Raw genomic sequence first — 22,751 nt, forward strand, 5'->3', positions numbered from 1 at the left:
TGGTGGTGTCTACGTAGCAGGGTAAATGTGAAAAACCTCTGATATTGAACTACCTTTATATGTAATGGTTTAGTATTTGCAACCTTCTTATTTTTCATATATTTTAAATGATTATTTACTGTGCCACATGAATTGATTTAACTAATTGTCATGGCATGTCAATTAAAGAAAATAATAATAATAAAACCATCCATGTTCAATATTATCACATTTTAACTAATGTTTCAACTAATGGCTCGTTGAGTCCATGGATGGATACTCATTTTTCAGTTTAAAGGCAAGGAGAAAAGAGAGAAGAGAAGAGAGGACAAGGGAGGAAACAGGAAAGAAAGAGCTCCTGATACTTGTCACACATGGATAAAACAGAAAGAACTGGTTTTCAGTAAAATAAGCCAAAACAGAAATAGAAAATGTACTACATTCAGTGATTCCCCAAATTGGAGGATGACAGAAATGTGGAGATACATGAGGATAGAGGTGAATGGGTACAGGCTGGAGACCTAACATCGAGCTTGTGACCTTTGGTAGAATAATTTACTGACTTGACCTTTGTAAACAGAGCAGATTTCAAATGTTACTGGTGCCCAGAAAGGAACTTTGTGAGATGGGTGAATATATTAAGTAGCTTGACTGTGCTAACATTGTCACAAGATCTATTTATCAATTGATAGAAAGGATAGAAAAGGATTTTGGAGTTGAGCGTGGTATGATTCATAGGTCATTTTAACCAATGAGCACTATTTCTTTGTGGGTTTTGGAATAGTCATTTTCTACCTGCTTCATCCAAAATACTAATTATTTCATAACTATCACCAAACATGTGATCATTACATTTAATATGGTAGCACCTGGAGAGCGCTATGATAATCCACAAATAAAATTGAGATTCAGATAAATTAATTGACAGAATTGCTTAATTTTAGATGATGGATTCAGAAATTGAAATCTTGGCTATCTAACTTCAGGTTTTTGCCTTCTGCTCCTTCCCATGAAAGCTCCTCCCCATCTATAAGGCTCAGGAATGAAGCTAAGGTCTTCAATAAGATGATATGACCATGTGAAAGTGCATTTATATCTTCATTAAAAGGACTATGAAAATGTCAGAGATAAAAGAAAATTTCTATAAAACTAGTGTTAATACTGTGTTTTGCATGACGACCTAAATGGTCCCTTCATTCAAACATCGCTGACTATACCCCGGTGAGTGTTCCAGAGACTGGTTACCTTTGGGGCAGATTATACATCTTTTTTTTTTTTTTTTTTTTTTTTTTTTTGTCCCTGCCCTACTTTCTTTTTCAACGCAATTTAAGAGAATTTGCTATGAACAGTGGCACTGGTTTGTAATCCGGAGGTTTGGTTGTCATAAATTTCAGACCGACCAAGACTACACAGTCTGCGTTGCAGAGTGACCCTTGACCTGAAAATGAAAATTCAAACCTAAACAACAAAACTAACAAGGGAAAGAAAGAAGAGCCATCTATGGTAGGACTCGGAGAGGACCAGACAACGGATTGTTTATCCAGCGTTGGCATATTTCTCTGTAGCTTTTTGATGCCTTTGCTCCTTCCCCCGTCTTTATTAGTGATAGCAGTTAGCTGACGTAGTTCTTCTTCTTATGGGTGCATTTACAAAAACCGAAGAGTCACTGGAGTAACTTGGAAAATCATTCTTTTTTTTTTTTTTTTTTTTTTTTTTTTTTTGTATCTTTCCTTCTGCTTGTGCTTCTGGAACTTGAGGTATAGGGCCAGTACCTGGACTGGGACAGGCATAGTGACAATATTGTACCCTCACCTAACTCTGTAATGAATTTTCAGTGACAACTCTCTCATTATTAAAGACTTCCTATAAAATTCACTTTGAATAAATTTCCAATTACTGAGTCAGTTATATTTTTTACATTGTATGTCATTTTTCTCTCCAGGACTTCATGAACTTTAAAAAAATACAAAACCCAATAGTTTTTTTCTTAACCGTAATGCAGTTGTGCTTTGGAGCTCAGCCAAGAAGTGTCACTTTCAAATCCCAGAACCCTTTCAAATCCCAGGGATCAGGATGTGCTTTTTTGTCAGTTCCATGGACCAATATTTTAGCTTCCAAGAAGCATGCAAGGCAAAGGCATGGTAACCAAGTAGAACATAAGAGAATGTTCTGCGGCACGTACATGAATTTGAGAACACTGACTCTATCTCGAGCTGGAATATGCTTTTGCCATGTTCAGTAACTTCCTCATGGAGGGTTTTTGTTTGCTTGCTTGCTTGATTGTTTGCTTTTTTGCATAGAGTCTTAGCATGTAGCCTCAACTGGCCTGGAATCCATGATCCTCTTGCCTCAACCTCCTGAATGGTTGGTAGGGTAACAAGTCTGTAGGACAATGTCCAGCCTTTGTCTTGTTTTGCATTGAAGAATTTTAATCTTATTCATTCTTAAAATAACTAGCATGTATACTTTGATACAATGATGTTGTTCGGAACAACTTCTAAACAATGAAGATATTTATTATTTTTCTTCTGTGCTGTTTTGAGCAATTTTTAAGAATTTCTGAAACTATCCAGCAAAGACTGTTGGTCTTGTGGGAAAAGTGGCTTGTACAGCACAGAGTAGAACGATTATTACTAAGGCTGAGGTCAATTTCAGGAAAATTGATCAAATTACATAAAATTTCTGGTTACACAAAGAGAATAGGTTTAGCAATTATAATACAGCATGGCAAATACAGTTAATAACAATATTGTATATTGAAATTCAATGAGATTTTACTGTCTCCACTACAATGATTTTGAGTTTGTATGCTAACTAAATCAACTCAGATATTGCTACATACTTTTAAATAACATATTATAGAAAATAAATGTATATACGTAGTACATTTTATGGCAACCAACAATATTTTTCAGAAATAAGACAAAATATTTTTATACTTTTTAAATTATAATAATAAACGTTACACATTTTAAAGAAGAGCAACAATATGAAAGAAATCCCTGGCTATAGATAATAAGGTTTATCAGAAATTATGGCACAGGAATGTTCATTCATTTGCTAAAGATAATACAGGAAGAGTTTTCAATGTCTAAATTTCCGTTTAATTTTATTTAGTTTACAATCAACTTTAGAGGAATTTTTATAAATTTACTGATTTTTAATTCACATTAATAGGATGAGAGAATAAAAATTGTCTGTTACTTTGAAAAATCTTGTTAAGTCAGATTACATTTGATAGCTGAGTTCTGTATTTACTATTTACAACTTCCTGGCTACAGACGCAGGTACTGTAAGACATGTCTTTTTTAAAACATAACCCTACACATCTGTTGAGCACACATCTGGACATGTGGCCGAACTCATCATTTCCTTCTGTATATCCAGAAACTGTCAGCTATTTCAAAGGGCAGAACGGAAAAAGTTACATCCTTTTTCTGTCCAGATTTTATAAACTCTTTTTTTTTTTTACCTTTGCCCCCAGGATATCATCAAATACAAAAATAAGCAGTCTGAATTCCTTAGCCGCAGAGAAAGCCAGCAGGGAGTATGAAGGGTATGGGGTGTAGGAATGTCAGTTTGCACAGGGTGAAGGGAAGCTTCACAGGAAGGCTCGTGCACAGACCCTCTGTGAACTTATAAAACAAGCATCGTTTTTTAAACAGAAAAGAAATGCAATTTTAATACAGAAAGTAGGTAGATTGAATCAGAGAGACATGCAGTTTCAAATATAAAGATGTCACATTTTATATTTTCAGCTCATTCAGAAAATGTAAATTAAAATACACACCTAAACTTACCTCAAAATGCATTAAGTCAAACGGTGGAAACAAGAATTTAGAACATTTTAGTCACAAAGAGAACGGATTTTAGAACGACTACCTCATGAATATTTAATGCATCAAAACAAGAGATAATAATAAATCCAAGAAGCAACTCAGTGGGGTTTATTTACATATATATTTGTTAGGAATAAGGAATCATTTAACATATATAATGTAATGGTGAATTAAATGCTTTTAAATATATATATATATATATATATATATATATATATATATATATATATATCGAAAGGAAACAAGTGGATTTAGCTACATAGGTGGTTGCTATCGTTACGGAACATAGAGTTCATTTAACATTGAATAATTCTGATTGTATCTGGTGGATATGCTAAAACAGAAAAGCAAGACTGAAAGAGAATGCTAAACTTCTGTCATTATCCTTTCTGTGAGACAATATTATTTAAAAAAATTTAGTTGTATATCATTATAATTGAATATGTTGATGTTGATGTTAATGCAAGCTAAGACTTTCAGAGTTAGAGAGCAGACGTACAAATAAGCAAAAAGGAAATGCTAAATTGTCATACACAAGCTGTGCTATCAGATGAATTTCGTGTGGGTATATATCTACACACACACACATTCACACACACACACACAAACACACACACTGCAATAAAAACTTTTTTTGCAGTAGGGTGACAGAATCAAGTGAAAGCCACAAAAAAGCTCTTAAAACCCCATTGGGAGGGGCTGGAGAGATGGCTCAGCAGTTAAGAGTGCATGCTACTCTTGCAGAGGATCTGATTTTGGTTCCCAGCCACTCACGGTGGCTCATAACCCCTGTGACTCACATTCTATAGGATATGTTGCCCATCTCTGGCCTCTGACTTCATTAGGTACACAGGTGATGCAATACCTACATGCAGACACTCATAGATAAACAAAATAAATGTAACTCTTAATTTATAGAGTCCTATTGTTAAACATTGATTTGATCTAATTAAATTATTCATAAAATTATTGCTGAATTAGTTGAGGTAGTAAAAGAAGAAGCTGAGATTAGTTAGTATATTAGATATAGATTTATTTTTTTGCAAAAAGTTTTAATAGTGGAAAATCCTTTTATAGGATCTGGGGATATAGTTACATTTTAACAAACTTTGAAGTTATTCAATTATACAAAGATCTATCATCTAAAATTTATCTATCTCCCCATTACCTTTTTACGTTCTATCTTTCATCTATTTACCCAACATCTATCTGCGTATCCATCTACTGCTATCAGCCAAAAACCTAAGAAGCTTGTCTTCAGGTATCTGTTAGTTATCTATAATCTTAGATATACACTATTGTGAATTAAATCATAGAGCTAAAATGTTTCTTATCTGACCTGTCAAGAATTTCCAATGATTAGTATTAATTAGTTTTGTTTACACTTGAAAATAACTGGCTAGTTTGTAATAGCAAAAACTATAACTAAGTACAGCTCCTACATGTAGAAGCCTCCATCTAAGTGGTTCTGCTTATAGACCATAAATTATAATTTTAAATTTTTCATAAGCAATTATATCACGCACTAGTGCATAAAGCAATCAGCTAGCAAGTGTCATGGTCTAACGTTTATCTGACTACAGTCTGAGTACAGGACTGTGTGGAGACAACAGTCTATTTTATCTATTGCTTAGTCATAAATCATCAAATAATTTTGTATTAACTAAATCAACAAATTTTTGTTTTGTAGTCTACCAAAATAATTGGGAACTTAAATAAATGTAGTCATATTATCAATGTCAACTAAAAAGATGTTGAAATAGTATAAGTTGCATTTGGAGAAGATTTTACTATTTTTTTTATTGAGCCTAAGGAAATGGTCATGCTCCACAGGTCTGGGACGAGCAGCCTAAGGTCTTTTCCCAGGCATCTGTGTCTACAATCACATCTTCCTTTTAGTTCACACTTTAAAGTTTATTTATTCTCCATCATTTTTACTTTCTTATGAAAAACTTGGAAGTAAATAAATGACATGTGACATATGATTGAATAAGTTCTCAACTTACGTTGATTTTAGTGTTATCCCTTTTCTGACAAGCAATGGGGATGCCTAACATCTATATTTCTCTAAATTCCTTCTGGTGAGACTGTCTAGATTCTATACACTCTGAAATATCACAGAGACTCTAGAGTATGGCAGATGTTTAATATCAAAGTTGCTCGGTTGCCCAAAGCACTCCTGATTCTTCTGTGTACATGAATTTATTTACATCAAGCCTACCTTTATTTATCTCCATTCTCATTACCTATTTATCCATCTCTTTTCTTCATCAAATTGCATTTATCCCTTTTCTCAGTTTTTCTTACAGCACTTTTTTAGTCAAAGGGCAAACTGTGATTGATTGGCCAAAATTGTCATTTCTGTTTTAAGTTCAATTAAATGCCAGCCCATTTAATTTTTATTTTTATTTTTTTTTAAATTTGAAATCTTTGCCGTCAATATGATTGAGTCATCGCTCCCTCCACACAAACACCTCACTGACCTCTGTGGTCTTCTTTGTTGTGTCCTTCCTAGTCACACAGCTGTGTGCTGTCTGTGAGATTCTTCGAGTCAGTTCCTATGCAACGTCATCACTATGGTAGAGACCACCAAAGTCTGCCTAAGACTGGTTCCCCAACAATTTCTCTATATCTCTAAGGAAAAAGAAAGTTTCCTCCTAGTGAACTGGAGTAGTGCTGGAGTGGAATTCCCTGTGTCTTTAACTCCACTGGCTGATCATCTGTGGGCTGCTCTCTGTGTTTCCCTTGTAGCTTAAGGCATATCACAGAACATGTGTCTTTTGAGATGCGTCAAACAGCTAAAAGCTCGGAGCTAGGATTTAAGATCAGCTTCTGGAATTTTTCTTATCAATACCTGAGACTATAAAGACAACAAGAGTCTATATGCATGCAGTACAAATGCCTACCACACAACACTGAGTTTTTGAAGAAATAGTAATATGTGAGAGATGAAAAAGATAGTCAAATTACCCTTTACTGTGAGAGAAGAAAGAATAAATTCATTTTCAACACGTTTTTCAAGTAATTTTCTTGATTCTGGAAAGGAATTCTAATCTCTAAATTAGAAATGCATTTGGACAAACTAATAATTAAGTTGAAAAGGAAGCAGAAGAAACCCAGAAAGCAGTCAAAATAAACAAGTACCAATACACTTAACCTCAAAATCTTTCAATATTTTTAAATTACTGATTTCTAAACACAACATATTTTAAGAAAAAAGAGCATGGATGAGTTTGAGCAAATAAAGAAAATTTTAAATTATACAAATTGAATTGAGACTTTCTACACAGAGCAAACATATTATAATTGCATCCGCTCCTGCTCACAGCTATTTATCTGAAATGCAATAGGTGTTTTCATACCAGACAAGTGCAAACCTACGGTAACTTCTGAGAACAGGTTCTGCTGCCCATGTGTTTATGGTGAGATCAGAAAGACTCATTTTTTCTGTGGATATATTGAGTTTAAGACATAGCTATGAAGGAGAAATAAAACCTACTAAAATAAAAAAAGAAAGTAAGTGTATCATGTAGGCACAAGAAGCATAGATTCATGATATTGTGTGTATAATGTTTGTAACAAATTTTAAACTCATTGCAAATTGATGTCAAAAGTTTCAAATCCACTAAGCCTCACACCATATTTTCTATATTGACTCTAAAAATAAATCTACAATTGTAAAAATGTACCCTGTCCCATTCTGTAATGTCCCACATCTCCTGAAAGTGATGCCACTGTGGGTGCTGACAATATTTCTACAATGATCAGGAATGTTTCTCTTACAAGGTGGCATTTGCTCATGTAACAAAGCCTTTCTGAGAGTGTGAATCCTAGGATGCTGGGGAAATGGAGACCTTGTGGACCCTTTTCTGCCATCACCATGCCTCTGGGGATGGGCTGACTGAGCGAGTTCAAGTCTGATCTGGACCTGTTACATAACAGTTGGGGGGGTCAATAAAGTTTACTATTTTTATTCCAAATTGGCCAACCCTAATTTAGGCAAGCAACACCAGGCAGAGACTTTTCATGCTGCAGATCCAGAGGAGACTGGATTTGGGGATTGCTGAGTACCCTCTCTGCTTTGCATAGGGTCTTTTTCTCTGTGTGTCTTCTTCAGGCCTGCCTTTCTCCAACTGCCTACTGCCAAGGTCTGTTTGCATTCTTTGGGATTCTCCACTGCTACCTAAAGCACTAGCAAATTTTCCTTTTAGTTCTTGAACTGGCAGGAAAAAAAAAAAAAAAAACAAGCAAAACTCCTAGGCTTTATCACTGAGATCATAGGGCCCTGGCCAGCACTCCAGAGAAATCTTGTTTCTTCACTAGTAGTGTGGTGCAGAGAGCGCAAAGCACAAACACGGTGCCCTTACCTAACGGAGTAGAGACGCGGAGAGCTATTTTTAATTTAAGAATTATTTAATTTTAACATTCTGAATTCCTTTCTAAAATCATCAAGAAATCTATAGGGGTGGTTTGGCAACATTCATTTTATACTAGATGTGAACAGTTAATTCTTGTTGGTGTTGCTATAGTAGGGAAAGAAAATGTAAAACCCGGTACAGTGTCAAAATAAGTTCTGACACAGAGAAAGAAAGTCAACGCTTTGAGAATAAAACAGAGCTGTGCTCTAAATAACAAAACGCTACCCACAAATGAGACAAGAAAATGGCAATCACAGTGAGTCGAATATCAGAAATGATTTAGCTTATTAAAGAAATAATCTAAATGCTATGACAACAAAATGTCACTTATATAATTTTTGTTGCTTCACATTTAGCATATTATACACATGAAATATATTTTTATCGAAAATACTGAAAGGATACTAACTACATAGTAACCAGAAAAAAAATCAGTTTTTTTTCATTTGCTTTCTGTATTTTAAAATGGCATTTGATTTTTGAAATTATTGAAATTTTTTCAGTTAAATTAGTTTGAATAACTATTCAGTTTGGGATTACAGTTTTTATATTGTAAGATTTTCTTATTCATTTCTAGATCCCTAAAGCTATTTAAATATTTTTATTAATATTTGTGTATAAATTCTAAAATCAGCTATCACATTGATGGTTGGCACATTTAACTACATAATTTATTTTTTCCTACTAGCTTTCCATTATAAACCACAAGTCTTTGAACTTGTAATTAGGTTCCATAGCCTGAGGGTTTTGAATGCTTTTCCAGAAGGCTTTCAATTTCTTTAGTGCCTTCCTCTTCCAGTAGAATCAGTTAAAGTTTTTGTAATAGGAAGTATACTTTCAAGGTGCCTTGATTACACATTTTAATAACTTTTTAAAAATGTTGTCACTCTTAACTAAAGGTATTCACAATAAACACATTTAAAATTTTTTATATTTGGTAATATTTTGCTTCTTTTGTTCAGCTTCAAAGGTTAAGTCATTTCACAGATTTCTGAATTAAGAACATCTGTACAGAACAGTGTGATATCAGAAGGTTTCTGAAAATGAATGACTCCAAGTCTTTTTACAATAGTGTTTATTACACAGAATAGGAAAGAAATTATCAATATGCTTGCTCTACTAGAAAAACTATTAAATTGTTATTATTAAATTATAACTATTGCGTTAAAATACAAATAGCTTACTGTATTTTTATTCTTAACCATGTTTGATTTGAGGGTATCCTTTTACACTTGTATGTCAGAAGCTGTCTATTTTTAAAGACCTTGGTTATTCCTCAAATACATACTTTTAACTTGCATACTTTCTTAAAATGTTCCAATTAATGTATACTCATAGTTTGGTTAAATACATGAGTTTAGAATGCTAACATAGTTCAGTACACAACACGAGTGCACGCGTGCACGCACACACACACAAACACACACACACACACACACACACGGCTCAGTAGCCTTAGGGCCAGCACTGAGCCATGTTCCTCCTACTCCCATCATGTAGGTTGAGGAAGGATGTTTGATCTACTGTACTGCTCCGCATTACACAATTTTTCACCCTGCTCTCAAGTCAACTACTTATTATTATTATCCCAGGTTCTTCCTTTTCCTTGCTTTCTTCCTTCCTGCCCCCTCAGCCCAAACAGCCCCTGGAATCTCAGTGGTGTACATCACTTGCTTTTCTAAAACATTAGCGCCTTCAGAACTTTGGCATGTCTTATCGCTCCCCGGAACCCGCGGGCTCTGCTTTCCTCCGCAATCCTTCACGCTCACCTATCCCTATAGAAGCACAGACCCAACCTTTTCCCGCTTTTTCCATTTTGTTTTTTCCATAACAAAACATTTTTTGGAAGGTGCAGTTATAAAACCCCAATGCAAATTCAGTGAACCAGCACGGAGAGAAAGCTTTGCATGAGAAGAGAAATTCTGTGAAACTATGGCAGCGTTGAAGTGCGGTATGGTCAGTGCTTAGCTGATTGCATTTTCATTTGTAATGTGGAAGCATTGCCAAGAAATTGAATCCTGCTGGCTCCTATGGCAGATGTTCCCTAGAATTTTAAGCTGTCTTAGAACTCTCCAGAATGACCCGTGATGATTGGGATGCAAAGTCTGATACTGTGCGTAATTGCCTGCAGTTTAACAATAGATGGAGCCCCATTAAAAAGCAATGCTTAAGCTATCATTTTCTAAAGGTATTATAATTATAATCATAAGGAAAATGTATTTGCAATAATTTTATTTTTAATGGCTTCAGATTGCATATGCGGAAATTTCAAAGGTTAAGCCATTAACAATCTTTACGTTACAAGAAATATTTTTCTATTGATTTGTTTATTCATCAAGCAAATATTTACCAAATGCCTCTTATGTACTAAACATGCTTCATCATCACTGACAAAGTGCATCATTTGTAGCTTACCGTGGGCCATGCGGTGGAACCAGTAGTAACCAAAGTCAACTCCTAGGAAGGTTAAATACCATGTCCACTGAGAATCCCAAGGCAAATCGAAAAGTCTGTAGTTCTCCCAGATATAAACATAGCTGGTCACTTCAAGGCTTTTGAAGAACAGACTGGAAAATAAAATCCACAGCGATGGCTATAACATATTCTGTATCCGTGATCATGCTAATATGGTCTAGATGAGGTTGAATAGGAATATATGCATATGTAAAAATGGTGTCTGTCACCATCCCACTGTGCCTCTTCTTGCTTTGTCTGGGTTCCCTACCCTTGATATTTTCTTTTGGTTCCTAGAATGTGGGCACCAGTTATTTGCACTCTTGCATGTCAAAAAAATTAGGAGACTCTTCTCTTTTTGTGTCTCTTAAAATGCTTTTTACGGAACATTTCATACACAATAAATCTTACTAAACTGCACCTTAGTCCCTGTTATTGTCATCGCTAAGATTTAATGAAGAACACAGCAAGGATGGCTGACAATAGGAGACTGAAAATTTGAAAACTATACACGGAATGATTCCTAAGGAGCCGGAAAGCCACTTGCTGTCATTAAGTATGACCATCCGTAAAATCTGCAGTAGTCTAGAGTGACTTCTACTCTTTTCTCTGTCTTCTCCTTTCTTATCCCTCTTGCACAAATCCAACTGTTACTGTGGTGTTTACACTTTACACATCTTTGGTAAGTCAAATGGGGAGGGACTTTCAGAATATAAGGAAATCATTTCTTACCAGAAATGAGGCATATAAATCTATTCAAAGTAAACAAATTAAATAAGTAAAAACAGCCAGAGAGAACTGGTTAAGTGGTTGAGAACACTTGCTGCTCTTGCAAAGGACCTAAATTCAGTTCATAGCACTGACATTAGGTGGCGTACAACCTTCTGTAATATTCCAGCTTGAGGGAACCTGAAACCCTCTTCTGGCCTCTGGAGGCACCATGCACACATTTATGTTATAAGCTTGCAAGCACACACACATATATGTAAATAAAAATGCAAACAGAATAAAATCTCTTTAAAGTCTAGAAAATAAAATCTGTATTTCTGCATATTTTATCAAGTTTCTGTAAATTTTTGTTTCAAACCTTTCAAAACCCTATTTAATTTAATATAATATGTTTAACTTTTAATTATCTCTGACAAAACTTAAGATCATATTCAAGAAAATTATTTAACATTTTTATAAACTTGACTATATTTACTTTTTATTCTATATTTGTTATTAAAATATGAAAAGAGTTGATCATCCCAAATATGTAGTTATGAGCAAGCAGCAAGCCTGTTTCACAAAATTATGAGAAATATTGAAATATTGTAATGTGAGGTGAAATTTAAATAAGCATGAAAGATTTTTATTTTATTTTTGGGTAATCACATATTTAATTATGAATCACATATTTAAAATTCTCTCATTTTCTTTGACTATGTCACCATTACATATATATATATTATATATATATATATATACATATATATATATAGTAAAATACTGGGCTAATTCAATGCAGCATTATTATATGCAGCTCATAAAATCCTTTGCTTGTCACTTTGGGAAGGGCAACAGTCAGCACATCTTAAGAACCAATTTCCAATTTGGCATGACATGGCTGGAAGCTTTGCTGCTGAGACGGAGACTTTACTCCTAAAGCATTCACAGCTTTGATTCTCACACCAGTACCAACCTGCGGTGTGCTCTAGATTCATTAGAACCTCCGGCCTAGCTGCCCGGCAGGCCTTCCGTACTTCCTGTTCTTAGGGCAATGCTCCTGAGGTCAGGCCTTTGCAGGTGAGCAGCCTGCTAGGACTGCCCAGATGCCCAAGAGTGGCTGATTTGAGACAAGTAGAAACCTACCGCTCTCTATCAGTCTGGGATATCTAAATATATTCATATACAGCTCCACATTGGGTAAGACAGGCCATGGGCCATGGTTCATGGATTCCTACAGCACTTCAGAGGCATGAAGAATTGGAAGTATACAACCTATTTTCTAAATGTTACCAAGCATATTTACCAAGAGAGGGTTTAAAACAGGTTTTAATTTAAAGGTGCTCAGCTTGGACAGTAGCTTACATGTTTAGACTGGGACATCTCAATAGTGACACTCCTTTTTATTTGTTTGTTTTTTTTTTTATTTTAGAGACAGGGTTCTCTGCGTAGCTTTGGAGCCTGTCCTGGAACTCACTCTGTAGACCAGGCTGGCCTCAGACTCACAGAGATCTGCCTGTCTCTGCCTTCAGGGTACTAGGATTAAAAGGCATGTGCCACCACTGCCCAAATAATAGTGCCACTCTTGAAATGTAGGCAGAGGTAATCTTTTTATTGGAGGCTGTTCAGAACAAAGCTTAAATCAAGATATAAAACTTTTAAAATCTGTTTCTAATTTCTGATAATAGGGTATCAATTGTATAAAGTTCCCTTTTAGGTTAAAGTGTTGAACAAAGTCAGGATTTTTTATGGTACAAGTTATTAACTTCTCTGACTGAGAGATTTTAACCTGACAGTGCTGCTACTTTGGGCCAGATGACTCTGTTAGGAAAGATGTCCAAGTTCCAATTAAACTGTAGAAAACACCCTGCTCTCTCCTCAGATTCATCAGTACCACCACTCCCTCTTCTCTAACAACCAAATATGTGTCCAGGCCTTGCCAAACGTTTCCTGATGAGCGAATGATTGTGTCCCAAGCTGCTAACCACTGCCTTAAAGCAACTAGAGAGAAACATTAAAGCAAACACAATTCAACAGACATTTATCATATTCTAATGATTGTTAGACAAGCTTTGTTACAAGGTATCAAATTGGATTTAACTACATATTTATCAGGCATGTGTTAACTCCATACTGGGAGCTCTCTCAGTCTCTGGTGTAGCACAGGGCCCAAGGGCGTATTGTTGAACATGGACTATTATAACCTGGCTCACAAGGGTTTCATTAGTTCGGTATGTTCTTAAAATTTATGCTAGCTTCTTTGTCATGGGCAAATGAAACAAGATTAAGACACTGTCTGGATCTCAAGCAATGTGATGTTGTAAAAACTTTGATTTCTAAAACCGAGAGAGCTGGTTGCCTGAATTCAGGTGCTTCTTATTTCCAGCATGGGTGTTGGGGAGTGAACAGACATCTTGTCTCTCCTCTGCCATGTGGATTCTTAGGGTTGACACAAATGGAGATAAAATGTGCTCCATACACTGTGTTAGACCTTTCCCCTTTTCTCACTTTAGCAAGAGGCCAAACTCTTTTCAAGGTAAACAGACAGAGTGGTGTGGAGTGGTATTCCTGCTTTCTCTCAGCAAGAGGATCACGACCCTGCTCCACTATACATGTGAAAGAATTCAGTGCCCACAACTAAAATGATTTGCTCAGGCGATACAGCTGGGAAAAGATTATCAAATTCTGGAAAACCCTTGATGGCAGGAAATAGCACCTACGTTTGCAAAACTGTTCCCACCAGATCCGGAATCATAAACCAGAGCTCCTTCCTTTTTCTGTTCGCAGATCCTCCACCCCCAGCCCCAAAGCCCTGGAGTATGACTCTGCATTCTGGAATTTTAACTTGAACTCTATAAATCCCTTTCGGTGGGAAGAGACATACATAACTTAGAGGCATAGATGTAGGGGCCTCGTTTGATCAGTTGGAGATGGAGTGGTAAGAAACACGGGGTCTTACATGGAATGCGGATGTGAGATCAAGGAAATGACCTAAGTATCAAGAGACAAGAGTACCTGCTGTGCAGACCTCTGCACGACGGCTTTCGTTTACTGCTCAAGACTTTTTTGTGCACTCTCTTCAAACGGTGACATTTTAAGGTTAGGAACACATGACAAAATTGGGTCAGGGTGTAAAGAGTGAAGTAATTTACACAGCTTGTCCTCAATTGCTAAAGTACAGTGCAGCACAACACACGCACACAATGTGCACACGCACACACACACGCACACACACGCACACACACGCACACACGCACATACTTGCATGCACCCACACATACACACACACGCATGCACACACGCTCGTACTTAACATATATCTGAGTGTGAGGCTTATTTTTTTTCTGAGAAATTATTTTTTTTCAGAGAATTTGACTCTATGTTTATCTCAAAACCTCTCATAACTGACCTCAGAACTCGACTGTCTGAGAGCTGCTGCCACTTTTGCTCCATCTAGTGGAACACTGACTTTTCAATATCTCAGTCACAAGGTAAAGGAAAGAACTTCTGCTTTCTATAAACGGTCATAGCGTTTCCTGCCACTTCTCACTGCAAAAGTGCACGACATTTATAAAACCATCACCTCACTTCTCTAAAACACTCTTTAAACCATAAATGTATTTGCTGCAGTATTAAGAAGTGTGTGAGTTGTGCCTGGGAACCCATGGAACTACATTCACTGAAGAAGGTAATGTCATTGAAGTCACAGATTTTTCTTTATTTCCTAACCCCACCCTAAGGACTTGAAAATATTTCAAAAAAATTTAATTTCCTCCTTTTAATTTTTTTATGAACTGAGCTACTTTTTTATTTCCATCAGAAATGGAAAATTCCGTTGCAGGCGTAGCTTCCATGTACCTATGGCTGAATATTACAGAACTGGCACCATAGTCAAAGCTGGCCATGCCCCCTAAGCAATAATTGTGGAGTGTCCTGAACTCATTTGAAAATTTACTTTTTTAAATTATCTCTTGAGCCTACTGCAATTTGATTTATCATCTGCTGTTTCAACAGAATAAATGAACCTCTTCAGAACGAACATACTATGGATATTTCTATCAGCAGTAAAGCCTCTCTTGGGAGGGTGCAGTTTATGGAAACAGTAACTTGGGTAGGATGGAAGAAATCGAGGTCCTGGACTTGTACTGAAGGAGTGGAATTCGAGTTCTGCTTAAGCGAGCAGGGGAGATGTGATTATTTTTCACTCATTAATGTATAAGTCAGTAGTACAGTGTTTTGAAAACTATGCTTTGAAAAAATAGACATGGCACACATTTCATTCAGTCAAGTTTAGGTTTATAGTTACATACTCAAATAATTGACAGAAAAATAACTTATCTCTAACCTGCTTCTTGTTAGTGACTGTGGATACAGTCAGCAATGTATTACTTTTTAAGAGATTTAAAATTGTATGTAATTATATTACCAGGATCGTCAAATAAAATTGTTTTTCCTCCAAGTCTCCAGACACCATTTCTATTGCAAGAATGCAGAACTGGGAAGAGGGCTCATTACTTTCTCTGTTTTGTTAGGCGCCATCCAGAAGTATTATCTGAAGCGCAGTTCTCTGCTGGAAGGGTAACTAATGATATAGCATTCTTTTCCTTGCAATTACATCCTTTAAGGATGGGGCAAATCCCTACTGCTAGTACTGAAAATGAACTGGATTCCGTGGAGAGCCAAGGAACCACCGCGTTAAGTCTAACCCTCAGCTGCTAATGATTTGCACAGGGAGTCGATTGAATGCTATCGCTTCAAGTGAGATACTGGTTGAGCTTGATGTCAAGTTGCTTTTCAAAAATTTTCTTTCTCCCTTCCTTTTTCCCTCCCTCCCTCCCTCTCTCTCTCTCTCTCTTTCTTTCTCTCTGTCCGTCTATCTGTCTTTCTTTCTGTCTGTCTTCCTTTTTTTTTTCTTCTTTTCTCTGAGGACACAGAGTTGAGCGAATGTAGAGAGACAGCTTTCTTTTTGTTTATACTTTCATTTTAAAATAGTAGTGAAATAAAAGAAAATACACTTAAGTGTAACTTTCACGTTGTTTTTTTTTTTTTTTTTTTTGATGTGATATTTCACATTATCGTCATTGAAAACTGAGAAACATTTCAAAAATGTTCCTGGAAATCTTGCATTATTTTATAATTTAGTATTTTTTTTAAACCCGTAAGAAGAAAAGAAACAAAGACCAGCAATTTTTGTTATAATTACAAATAGAATTATTATATTTAAATTAAACTTTAATTAAAAATATAGCAGCGGAAGAACGCTGTCAAAGTCCAAGTTAGTAAAGTTGTACCATTTATCAAAGAGAAACAGAATTAAAAGGTTTTGGTAGACTTCTTTTAGCTTAAGGAGTCTTAAAAATAATGGGTGAGGAAACAGAAATTCACTTTGCATTCTGAAGAACTTTGACTATCTGCTTCTAGCTAAGTCTCTTCCCTCTTCTCTCTTCTCTTCTCTCTGTCTCTCTGTCTCTGTCTCTCTCCTCTTCCCTTATAATAACTCTTTTCACCACTCACCTCCATTTCCATTCCATTTCCAATCAGTTGAGTGTGTGTGTGTGTGTGTGTGTATGTACATGTGCACGTGGGTCTCTGCTTTTTGAGACATGATTTTATAAAAGGTAATACTGGGAATCTTGGTTTGTTGTTCTAACTTTGTAGCATCATGAGTCATATTGCTAGAAGAAGTGCTGCCCTGAGAATAAAGTGTGTGTTTCTGGGCACTCAGTGTTAGAAGGGGAGAATGTTTCTTTACGTGAAACCAAAATCAAACTTAAAAAAGGAAAACAAAAAAAAGCCAAAGGATTAATTCAATGCGATGTCCCTCGAAATTCTTGAATAACAAAACAAAACAATAAGTACAGAAGTGCTCTTTCTCAGGCAGTACAATACATGACCTGGATTTGCACCTCCACAGACTGTACTTCTCAATTATTAGATGAATTTCACAGTCGAAAGATCAACTGATTTCCAAGAACTCTTAGTGCATTATATTCTCTGAATGAGCTATGGAAACCAACTGAATTATCTTCAATAAAGAAATCTAAATCTAAATCTATGTATGTGAGAGTATACACATGGAAGGGACTCATGCTCATTTCTGATACATAAAACCACACAATAAAGAAATTCATCAATAATTTGAATTGGTATTTAGGCAATCTGAGGTTTCCTCAGAGGAATAATATTCCATTATATTTGACATCAGTGTGTTACCACATCTGCACTTACTCAACTCATTATTTTATGACTGTAAACCTAAGACCCAGTTTACTCAGAGTACCACATTGATGTGTATTTTTTTTTTCTGGTTTTTTGAGACAGGGTTTCTCTGTAGCTTTGGAGCCTGTCCTGGCACTAGCTCTTGTAGACCAGGCTGGCCTCGAAATCTCAGAGATCCGCCTGCCTCTGCCTCCCAAGTGCTGGGATTAAAGGCATGCGCCACCACCGCCTGGCACTGATGTGTATTTTTAACGTTTACCTTTTACCTAAACTTATTATGAAATTATATCAAGTTATTGCACCTTTTCTCAGACGTATTTCAGTTTTTAATGTCATTTTTAAAAACCCACCTTGATTTCCCACTGTGGGGTTCCAAGAAACATTCCAAAGCGATGAGCTCTGACCAGAAGGGAAGCTCCACAAACATTAATCGAAGCAGGGGTAGGAGACTTCTAAGCACACTCTTCCCCAGTTCAAAGCTAATCTTCCTAGGGAACTTTTCTCATGGTCCCTGCTTCGTCAGTACCTTCTTTAGTTCTCATACACAGGACGTACCTTTGTCCATTTGCTTGGTTTTCCTCCTATACCTCATAATTCACTATATAATGTAGGTAATTTATTGATTGTTTGACATATTATTTGTCCAGTTTTATCCTTAGCATGACACTAAAAAGAATATTATTTTAGAGTACTTGATATGTGCCAGACATCATTCCACGAGTATGAACTAAAACTCTGATATGACATAAACTCTTGATTTCAAAGTGCATAAAGGTTAAGAGGTGCAAATGTTCCTACCTAACATTTCTAATCCTCACGTTCTTACCCTGGAAAGTATAAACCTGTCATAGGTGGACAGCAAGATTACTGTGTCTGGAGTGACCGCAAGAGTCAACACATGGAGCAGAGGTGCCCAAATCAGGGATGGGAAACAGATCAGATTTACTGAAGTTCCATCCATGTTTAGACCTATGAAAGAAACTGGAGGCAGTCACATGAGTGGCTTTCCAGGCCTAACAAAGTGCGGCAGAGATGTGTCATGAAAAGATAAAGATGACAAGGACAGAGAGAAAAAAAAAAAAAAAAAAAAGACTGAGAAACTGAAACTAAACCTTCTTAGTTTCAGGAATAAAACTTGACTTCATGTCCAGGGATATATGGAAATGGGAAAGGGCTTCCTCCTGGTCTCTGTGATTCAAGCATTTGGCTACCATTGGGACAGACTTGAGACAAAACTAAAAGAGATTTGTAATTGTTCACATAATTACATGATATTTATTGAGAAACATCTGAGGCCTCATATGGCAGCACACAGATGTGAGCCTGTTACCTTGGCAGAGAATTTGAGTTTATTTTTACTCTTTCAAAGTTGTTGACACCAGGTGTAGTTACACACCCTGACCTAGGGTGTGGTTACTCGGTGTTTTGGACATTAAGATGATCTACAGAGTTGGACCACTGTACCCTGACCAAAGGTCAGAGAATTCAAGCCCATTCCTGCTCCTTCATTTGAAAACAGGAGGTTTCATATAGGGAGTGACTGTCTATAGGATACTTGGTATATTAGCTGCATACCCTGACCAAATACTCAGAAAATAATGACTTGGTGTCTCAAGTACTGAGGCAAGTAACTGTTCTCCTTGTCCTTTGTGTCATGTTAAAACATTTTTTTACCTTCTTCCCCCTCTCTTTGCATTGGGGTATAAAAGTGTCTAAAAAATTAATGTGGGCAAATTCAGTAGTCAGCATCCATTGACTTTCCCACCTTGTACTATCCGGTATCTGTACTTCTTTCATGTCTCTCTTCTTCCTACCTAACATTTCTAATCCTCACGTTCTTACCCTGGAAAGTATAAACCTGTCATAGGTGGACAGCAACATTAGTCACCACAAAATGTGGCTTATGATAGGACAGAATAGGGAGAGATCTGTGGAAAATGTGGCTGGGACAAAAAATCATTCTAGCAGTGATCTTGATAAAAATGCAGAGCAAGGTCTATAGTAAGGCAGGTGAAGGAGTCACTTTGGGTAAAAACTATAAGAAGGTATCAGGGAAACTGAGTAATTAAGACTCGCAATGTTTAGCATTCTCTATTAAAATTAAACGTGAAATGTCAGTGTTGCAAAAAAAAAAAAATAGAAAATTTCCAAGAATGACAGATCCTGAATTCTTTAAGTATTTATAGAGAAATGTGTAGTGTCCACATGATGTCACCATTGTAGAATGGTGGATTGTCTTTCATTGTTCTAAACCGTGACTCACCTTGGAAGTCGAGAGACAACACCAGCTGACATGGATGTCAGAAAATCATCCAGGCGACCTGGTGGCTTCCCCTTGAGAAACCAGCTGAGGATTAGTTCAAGCAGAATCAAGGAGATGAAAAATGGAGTTGCCTAGAATGGAGATTCAAGGGAAGAGATGCTATTCTGTTTTCTTTGAAATTTTCCACATTTTCTGATCAGTCCTCTCATATTTTGTAAGGAAGGGGTACAAAAGCAGGAGATGATCTAAATTTATACTACAGGTTATTTCCAAACCAATGAGCAGGGAAAGTTACTTATTTTAGATATACACTAAAGATATGTTAAAAACATACCATGCAATTTGCAAATGAAATAAAAACATAAATATAACTATCACTATTATGCCAGGAGAATAATTAAAATCAGGAAAGAAATGCTCCAAGTTAAAGGAATTACATTTAAAATTAGATAAATCTGTAAGAGCCTATTTTCTGCCCATGAACAAGTCAGACGGACTCTAAGAGAACTCCTTAAAAATACCCTCAATTAGAGATTTTAAAAATTAGACTTTCTAGAACTACTTTTGAAGGTAATATGAAAGTAGTAGGAAGAAAAATGAAGACTCTTAGCAAACAAGCTAATCTCCTGTGATTGCATCACCATCAAAATTTCAGTCATTCAAAACCAGCCTACAATTCACAATCCCAGAAAACCTAGACAATAATCAGTACCCTAAAAGAGACATACATGAATCTAATCTACATGGGAAGTAGAAAAACACAAGATCTCCTGAGTAAATTTGGAGCATGGGGACCATGGGAGATGGTAGAAAGGGAGAGAGATGATGGGAAGGGAGCAGAAGAAAATGTATACCTCAGTACAATCAATAAAAGAAAGTTTTAGTCATTCAGCTCTGATTCTGTGCTTTGTAATATGAGTATTCAACTACTGATCCATGGATATTGGACTATATATAATTTGCACAGTAATAATTGTTGAAGACAGGAGTGGCACATTTTTCTTCACTGGATAAACATGGCGATATCAAATCTCAAAAGCAATATGGACTTCAGTCATTTGGAAACAGATAATGAGTCTGAAGTTTGAACTCCCAAGAGCATGCTCTGTGATGTCATGTTTTCCCGGATTCCGTGCCAGGCCGTGTTGTAGAAACAACTTTCACAGGGTTGGGAACATCAATGCTCAGACTCTAATTCTGAATATTCCACTTCCAATCATAGCCAAGCAACACAAGTGAAAAATGTCACAAAGGCTTGAAATGTTTTTAAAAAAATGCTTCAAGTTCAAACTTAGAAAGTTAGAATTATACTGAGCCAGGCTGTGCATCCTTCCTTCTGCAGAAGTACTCTACCATTTAAAGAGGAAATACCTTGCTGGAGGCAGTGGATAAGTTAAACATTTTAAAACAAAATTGTTACAATGCTTACTGATGTAGTATAACTATTTAATACTTCTCTCCAATAATTTCCATGCCCAGGAAAACTTTGAATTTTTTCTCATATTCTATAGTGATACACAGGGGATTTACAGACAAAGATGTAGAGATTGTAGACAAATTGAATTCTCTAGAAAATTGAACTTTTGTTTCATGACTATAAGAAATTGAAATTTTATGATACTGTAATAATTTCAAGTAGGAAATTGAATGAATCTCCAGGATCTCTTGAGTTTATGTTGAAAAAAAAAAAAAAGCAAGAGAAGCTCTTTCAAGACAGCCTCACCTTTTTAACGTAATCAGGCACCTCTTCGACAGTTTGGAAGGTGGTTTCACTGGGTTTCATCATGTAAAACATCACTCGAAAACCCTGGGAAAGTGAAACATTGTCTTGGTCTCCTGGGCTCTTCATTTCTGTCCGTCTGATTGCTAGCTGGAGATATTTGTGGTAGAAACCCAAGACTGAACAAAGAATAGGAGCTGGGCAGCACAGAGAGAGCCTTGTCAGAGCAAAGCAAGGCACGGAGCTCCACAGGGAGGTCGGCCAACAGCAGTTTATATGCAGACACTGAACTCGACAAGAGTAAGTTCAGAGTTCACTGGCTGACTCACAGGAAGCAGAATGTCCCGAGAGAAGGAAAACCCAGAAAAAAAGCATACAGTGCAGTTTGCCTATAGCATGAAAGTAACCTGTCAACAACAAAAAAGAAAAACAAATAAATAAAACTCATCCAGTTGTATCTGGGAAATGAAAGGGAAAGCAGTTAACCCAGCTTTATATACACAGGGGAAAGGGCACTCTCATAGAGCAGAGTCCGAAAGTCAGATTACAGGAACAAAATTATGGTTTTTTCCTAAACAGCACGTCTTTGAACTTGTTGCTTCTTCTCTGACTCCTGTCTTTGAAGAGACAGGGAGTCTGACAGTCAGTTGATGCCCCTAAACTGGAGAATCTGTGTATTTCTGCCTCTGTGGTTTGACTCTGTCGTGGGAACTTCTGAATGTTTTGCAAACCAGTCCAGAGCCACTAGGTTTATTGCATAATCTGCTTAGTGGAAACTCACCTATTGACAATTTCTCTAGCCTTCTTGTCTTTAAAGAGACCTCACCTGGAGCTGGCATACTGAGCTAAACACCCTGTACTCTTCTGGAGGACTGGAGGGCACTTCCTTGACTGCATTGGCAGGGAAAGTGTAGATCTTGCCTGAAAAGTATGGAATTTGTCAAAATAAACATCAGCAGATATGGTTATCACGGCATACTGGAAGGAATATCGTGTGGAACCTGACATTCCTTTTCTTGTGAGAAAAGCAATTTATGAAGGAAGTGTTACAGTTTAGGCTGTCCCTGGTAATTTTCACTGAGAAATTCATGAGGACAATGCTGACAGGTTCAAATCTTTCATGATATATGTAACACTGAACCAAATTCATT

General features: G+C 36.5%; 1 protein-coding gene across 2 annotated transcripts in view; it reads right to left on the reverse strand.

Annotated features, from left to right (window-relative positions):
- Positions 1-21,826, reverse strand: part of Agmo (alkylglycerol monooxygenase) — a 256,686-nt gene extending 234,860 nt beyond the window's left edge. For both annotated transcript variants that reach the window (XM_057782897.1, XM_057782898.1), the window contains exons 1-3: positions 21,604-21,826; positions 19,881-20,011; positions 10,652-10,803 (exon numbers count right to left, since the gene is read on the reverse strand). In XM_057782897.1, the coding sequence (XP_057638880.1) occupies positions 10,652-10,803; positions 19,881-20,011; positions 21,604-21,729 (409 nt within the window). In that variant the 5' untranslated portion in view covers positions 21,730-21,826. The remainder of the gene's footprint in view (positions 1-10,651; positions 10,804-19,880; positions 20,012-21,603) is intronic.
- Positions 21,827-22,751: the final 925 nt, after the last annotated feature.

This window comes from Chionomys nivalis, chromosome 10 (genome assembly GCF_950005125.1).
Source record: "Chionomys nivalis chromosome 10, mChiNiv1.1, whole genome shotgun sequence".
In the NCBI taxonomy this organism is placed as follows: Eukaryota; Metazoa; Chordata; class Mammalia; order Rodentia; family Cricetidae; genus Chionomys; species Chionomys nivalis.